This window comes from Lonchura striata, chromosome 12 (genome assembly GCF_050655825.1).
Source record: "Lonchura striata isolate lonStrDom1 chromosome 12, ASM5065582v1, whole genome shotgun sequence".
NCBI classification, from domain to species: Eukaryota; Metazoa; Chordata; class Aves; order Passeriformes; family Estrildidae; genus Lonchura; species Lonchura striata.
The window spans coordinates 24,179,624-24,186,357 of record NC_140714.1 but is presented as its reverse complement, the minus strand read 5'-3'; the positions used below and the strand labels follow the sequence as shown (position 1 = coordinate 24,186,357).

The 6,734-nt window shown below is 52.7% G+C and overlaps 1 protein-coding gene across 2 annotated transcripts; it reads left to right on the top strand.

Moving 5' to 3' along the window:
* Window positions 1-1,246: 1,246 nt before the first annotated feature.
* On the top strand, window positions 1,247-4,581 carry LOC110475413 (antigen-presenting glycoprotein CD1d). 2 transcript variants are annotated; one of them, XM_021539521.2, is made up of 6 exons: window positions 1,247-1,384; window positions 2,577-2,837; window positions 3,383-3,667; window positions 3,773-4,057; window positions 4,181-4,277; window positions 4,403-4,581. In XM_021539521.2, the coding sequence occupies exons 1-6, from the start codon at window positions 1,312-1,314 to the stop codon at window positions 4,446-4,448; spliced, it is 1,047 nt and encodes a 348-aa protein (XP_021395196.1). In that variant the 5' UTR covers window positions 1,247-1,311; the 3' UTR covers window positions 4,449-4,581. The 2 variants fall into 2 exon arrangements, with proteins under 2 accessions (XP_021395196.1, XP_021395197.1); XM_021539522.2 differs by having other exon boundaries at window positions 1,249-1,384; window positions 2,580-2,837.
* The last annotated feature ends 2,153 nt before the right edge of the window (window positions 4,582-6,734 follow it).

Sequence of the window (6,734 nt, the reverse complement as noted above, 5' to 3'; positions counted from 1 at the left end):
GCTGCACAGGACAAAGGGCTGGGAATGGCCTCTCAGCTGCTCAGCAAGAAGTGATCAGCCGTCATCTAAGGGGAGACCATGGGGATAAGTGATCACCTCACAGGACTGCAGAGACAAAAGCCCCCTTGTCTCTTCCCTCCCTGGCTGCCCCATGGCTGCGCTTTGCCATCCTGACAGCCAAACAGTCTCCTCTGGGTTTAGGACTAGTGAGAGGGATGTGGACCTTGTGGTGGCATAGCTGGACATCCCCTGCATCATGCTGCTGGGGAAGTTGGTGCCATTTCTGGGCCTACCAGGCTGCCACAGCATCCCTACTTCTCTCTGAGACAACTCCATGAAAAACAAAAGTATTCAGTGTCATAGGACGCTACCAAGGTGCACCCGTCGAACTTGCCCTTGCTTGTGGTTTGGCTCTGCCTTTACTCCCAGTGCAGGCACTAACCAATAAAAGGGGAAGAGAAACTGTATGTTGAAGGGAGGAGTTGCAGAGGAGCAGTCGACTGGGGACATTGTGGGGAGAGGCTGACTCTGGTCACTCCATGATCCCTCCAGCACTGGACACTGTTGCCAGTGGGGACAGAGCAGGGGGATGGCTCCCACTATTTTCACCATGTGTTCCTGTGCACAAGGGGCTCTTGGGGAGGGGGAACAGATTCCTCATCAAAGCTGGTTGGAAGGAAAGGGGAGTTGCTAGGCCCATCCCCAGGTATTTAGAGCAGAGCTTGGGCTCCCCAGCAGTGTCCTACAGCTTTGGTCTAGATGGAACAGCTTATTATCTCCTCCCCAGAATTAGGCAAGTGATGCAGGAGCAGCCTGAGCTGGAGGTGCCAGGAGTGGGAGGGGGTATCCCTTCTCCCTGTGTAGGGGTTGAGAAGACAGCAACCATCTTTCTCCAGTCAGATCTGAAATCCAAAAGCCATTCCCACCTGCATTGGTGCTGATTCATCCCACAAGAACAGGGATAGGACAATGTAATATTGGTTGGAAGGGGGAGTTAGGAAAACCCAGCTTAGATGCTTGAATATCTTTTTTCCTAGTGCTGTTTCCTGGCTCTGTCTTTCCCTGCCTTCTCCTTCTGGCTGGGCTTTTCCCAGCCCCAGCCTGTCAGGACACTTCATGCTCAAGACCTTATTTCAGCTTCTATCCATCACACACCATCCCAGCCCTCAACTTGAGATGTCTGGGCCCCTCCCTTGATTGATTCGCCAATTGGTAGAGAGCCACCGCAGTGGCTGCTGGGCTGGGTTGAAAGCTTAGGTTCCCACAAGTTCTTCCTCCTCCCATAGTTTCTGCAGCATTGCTGCGTGCACCATGCAGCTCCCTCACCTCCTCCTCTTCCTCTTTCTCCTGATCCTCCTCCCTGGGATGTGGGCAGATTCGGAGGGTAAGTGGGAAACCTGGCTCACGCCAATTGCTCTTACCATTCCCCCCCCCCCCCCCCCCCCTTGCCCTGTCAGAGGACTCCACAAGTTCTGCTCAGGGGAGGCATGGCCAGGTTACTGTGCCATATGGGGGCATGGATGATTCCCAGCATCAGAGGGCCACTTCCCATTGTGCACCACTCAAACATGCTTTGTCCCTGCCCCCCTCCCTGTTCCTGCCTCACCACCTCCAGCACAGAGCCTTGGGCATACAAGCAGAAGAGCAACAGTGGCCCCCAGCCAGGCCTTGGGTGTTGAGTTACCCTGCAAGATGACCTTCCCATGCATGGGAGCCCATGGGTGCCAGGCAGATCTCAGCTCCACATGATGCTGGGGGCCTCTTCCAGCAGCCTCTTGTTAGGGAGCTGCACCTGCCAGAGGGTTTTTCGGCACTGCTGTCACACAGAGAGTTTTACCACAACCCTGTGAGACCTTATGCTTCCGGGGCAGGCAGCATCAGACACAGAAAGTCAGGACTGATCTCTAGGCTGGGCTAGTTTCTTGGCTCTATCAGGGAGTCCTAAACCTGGACAAAATATCCTTTCCTATGAACCATCCTCCATATCCTCTGTACTGTGTCCAGCTCTTTGGGAGATAAATGTCCTGGCACAGGTGCTTCTCCTGGGGGGAAACATCACCCCAAACGACCAGCAAGGTGTCCCTTTATCTGTTCTGCACAGTCAGACAGCAGCTGTGGCCAGGAGGGAGGAATGAAAGGGAGGTGACAAAATGCCTAAAATCTCTGCAGGAAACAACCACTTTGCTGAAAGTAAAATAGAGAAGGAAAAAGAGCAGTGAAGTCAGAGGAAGTTCAGACAGGATGAAGAGCATAAAATCATAGAGGCACCGGGTGATTTGGGGTGAAAAGGCCATTTAGTCCAACCCCTCTGCCATGAGCAGGGACACCTTCCCTGCTCAGAGCCCCAACAACCTGGCCTTGAATGTATCCAGGGATGGGACATCCATCATATGTCTGGGTAACATGTGTGTCTGGGTAACCAGTGTCTCACTACCCCTCACTTTTAAAAATTTATTTCCTACTATCTAGTCTGGAGCCCCTGTTCCCCCTCCAGCACCTCCACTTCACATTTCCCCTTATAGCACCTCCACTCATCTCCTTCCTGCACCCTTTTCTTTCTCCATCATCTCTCCTAGCAGAGCCACAGGTTATCCAGTACCTCCTGACTAGCGTCTTTGCCAACATCAGCTCTGCTGAGGTGTCATGTGTGGCAGTTGTAGGGGATATAGCCATCTTAGCACTGGATCCAGACAACTGGAGCATCCACTTCCACTGGCCCTGGGTCAGCCAGGCTGCAGCTGAAGACAATGGGGAAAAGATTATGTCGCAGTACAAAATTGCTCTGCGCAATATGATCCGATTTGTGCATGACACAGTTCAGCAGACAGAACAGCACTGTGAGTACAGAAATGAGCCCAGCCAGAGCCCTAGTCTTTCTCCCCAGGCTTTGGCTGTGGCCTCCTCCCCACCAGGATGGCATCTGGGAGGGTGGGTCTCACGGGTGCAACAGCTCCTGAAACACTGCAGCTGCTGGGACATATGACTAGCAGGAGTGGGTAGGGCAGCAGACCAAAAATACGCCTTGGGGCTTCTGCCATCTGGCATAAAGAACCCCTCTATATATCAGGGAGCTGCCACCAAATTTACTGGAGCTGAAGGATTGACACAGAAAAGATCATAAAAGAGAAAACTGGGAGCAAATACTTTGGGGGGCAGAATACCTTTTAAGCAAGCACCCCACAGTGGTATCCACTCCATTCTTCCAAGGGATCTGAGGGCTTGCAGGGTGTCTGGGGTCTCCTGAAGCATGGCCCTACCCTCTACTGCTCATTGCACCCTGCTTTCCACTGCATCCCTGTATGTACTCTCAGACACATCCCACCTCATGCCACCCACATTTCACACACTCATGGGACCTCTCCATTGGCTTTGCCGTTGACAGACCCATTGGTGGTTCAGTTCCGTGCAGGCTGTGTGCTGTACCCCAATACAACGAGCCAGGGCTTCCTGAATGTTGGCTGGGACGGCAGAGACCTCACAGCTTTTCAGGTAGATAAACAGGGCTGGGAGGCCCAGCAGCCATCCCAGCTGGCAGAACTGGTCAGCAAGAGCCTCAACAGGAATAAGTCTCTCAGAATACTCTTGGAGTATCTTCTCTCTATCTGGATATGCCAGAGCAACTTCCTCACTCTGAAGAGGTATGGGAAGGAAATTCTAGAGAGACAAGGTGAGACCACCCTGACTCTGCCACAGCCACCCCAAAGCCCCCCCACACTGGGGCCCAGCCATGCCCCATGAGTGCTTACTCCATCCCTTTGCTCTAAATCCCCAGAGCTGCCTGTGGCCAGGGTCTTCACCCGCACCCCCAGCCCAGACCAGCTGCTGCTTGTTTGCCATGTCACCGGCTTCTATCCCCGTCCCATCAGTGTGGCCTGGCTGCAGGATGGCCAAGAGGTGCCTCCAGGCCCAGCGCTCAACACCAGCACCATCCTGCCCAACGCTGACCTCACCTACCAGCTCCGCAGCGTCCTGGCTGTGGCCCCCCATGATGGGCACAGCTATGTCTGCCGTGTGCGCCATCACAGCCTGGGCACCCGCAGCCTTCTCATCCCATGGGGTAGGTGCCACCAATGGGGGATGGGGGTGCAGGCTGCAGATAGCAGCCACTGGCCGTGTGAGGGGCAGCTCCTGGCTGGTGCTGCCACCCTCACACAGTTGCCCTCTTCTCTCCCTGTCCCAGAAAACCGCAGCACAGCTCCAACCATCAGCATCATCATTGCGGTACTGCTTCTTGTGGCCACAGCCTTTGCTGGGGGATTTTGGTGGTGGAAGTGCAGGTGAGGTCTCCCTCCCATCACCTGCAGTAACATTTATGGGCATATAGGTTGGTCCAGGGATTGCAGCAGCTCTGTAGGGGTGAACTCCCTGACTGTCAACCACAGCTCACACATACCCTTTGCAGGAAAGGTAACGGGGCTACATGGGAGACCCAGGAATTTGTCATTTGAGGCCTGATTGCCCACACAGCAACAGCTGCTTGCTCTCCATTCTTACTTCATGTCCCACCCCTGACTCATCAGCACTGACACGGTTTTTTCCTGGAAAACCACCGCATTAAACAGCTACAAACTTCCTCTGATACATATGCCTCCTGTGTGTGTCACCCTTCTTCCCCCTCAGGAGATTTTCTCAGGAAACCCCTCAGCACTCTACAGAGTCTCCATATTGCAGCCAGAGAATCTTTCTTTTCCTGGGCTCTGGTTAGTCTCCACCTGGCATGTCAGGAGAAGCCTGTCCTCTGGCAGCCTCTCCCACATCTCTCCGTGACCGGTGCCTGTTCCTGACAGGGCAGTTACAGCCCAAGTCCAAACCCTGTGGTGTTGCTAGTAAGACGTGGGATGGAGCAGGCCACAAATCAGGGAGAGATGGAGAGATGTGAGCTCTTTCACTGGGGAGAGAAGGGAAGGGAGGAACCAAGTAACCCCGCTGACATCCCTGACACATTTTGAGCACATTGAACTGCTCCACCTCCAGGGCTGATCTCACCCTCATTCCAGAATGGTTTTAGATTAGGATCTCCTCCACATCTGACTCCTGCCCCCAAGCTTGCCTTCTGTCTCTGTAAAAGCTGGAAGGATGGGGGATTGTCACCCTTCCACTATGCCTGACAGCCATGAAAGAGCCATGTTGAGGCTCTGGGGGACTCTGAGCAACACATCCCACAGCAAGATGTGGAATGAGGATTGTCATCAGTTCATTTTGTATTGTCCATTGCTTCTTCCTCTCACTCTATACCAGTGTGGAGTCCCACTCACAGGAGACAGTCTTCCACAAATGTCTCCATCATAAGTCCTTTCCATGGGCTGCAGTTCTTCACAAACTGCTCCAGCATGGGTCCTTTCTATGATGTCACTCCTTTAGGAACGGGCTGCTCCAGTGTGGATTCCCCTCAGGGTCACAGGTTCTTCCAGGAACCTGCTCCAGGACAGTGTCTCCATAGGGTCACAGTCTCTCTCAGGCACACCCACCTTCTATGGCATTGGACTCCTCCAAATGCTGCAGGTGGATCTCTGCAGGTGTGGACCTTCATGGGCTGCTACAAGACAGCTCCTTCCCAAGGGTCTTCACCGCAGGCTGCTTGGGCACCATCTCTGCTCAGTTGCCTGCAGCCAGCAGGGTCCCTGCCGTACTGTGCCCAAGTGAACTGCCTATGCTGACCTGTACTGCACCTGACATCACCTGGTGCCCGGTAGATCCCTGGTGCCTCTGCCCCACCCACCTTACGCTTCCATTGGCTATGCCACAGCCCATTCACCAATGCCATTCGTGCTCCTCCTACTTCACCAGTCTCCAGGTGGGCGTGGGGCAAGCACAGTGGGGTGATGGGGCTGACCTGGACCTCCAGTCCCTGCACTCGGCCCTATCCAAAGCCAGGTGTGCGCTTCCAAGCACTTGCTGTGGCTTCCCACCGATTCCGCATGTCCCCACATCCAGCCCTCAGTCATGCCCAGCACTGAAGAGCCCGGGATGAGCCCAAGGCATTTCTCGCCTCAGCTCCAGATTTCAAGATAAAGGCAAAAAAACAAGAAGATGTTTGCAATTGTCAGGCCTGCCTAAAAACCCAAAACCATGCTCCATCACTTGTCTTGGGGAGCCAGAGAGACATGACATGGTGAAATAATCCAGCCACTTGGTCCAGAATGATTACAGCACTGTGGACCTCATTGCCATCACATCGTTTATCTCTTTCTCTCTTTCTGTATGCACATATCTATGTGTATGAATACAAAGTGTGTGTATAAAATTCCTGAAAATTTAAACTTCCCAATTTCATACCAAAGCAATAAAATCTTCCTGTTTGGGTGGGTTATCCTGCAATTCCCACTTCTGATGAGAAACATGTCTTGCTAGTGGGTATGCCAGGCAGAAAACAAGGTACTATCATCTTTGGGGACTGACACCATCAAAACTACTTCTAAGGAGCTCCAGGGTAAAGCCTTTATTGTAAAATAAATTAATTTATGGATATAATAAACTGAAGAGATTAAAGCTTACCTGATCTGTAAACCTTTTATCCCTCTTTCAAACATGATCTCTTGTTGTATTGTGTTTTGATTATTGCATTCTCAAATTCCGTATACCTCAGTTTAACAAATAGTTTATTCCTGTACCCCCTCCTTCCACTCAGATGGATTGCCCTTGTCAGTCCTCCTCAGGTCTGCCCCCTTATTCAGTATAAGTGCTGAGTCATTCCTTCATCCCTTCCCTGGTGCCTTGTCCATCACCCAGCGTCC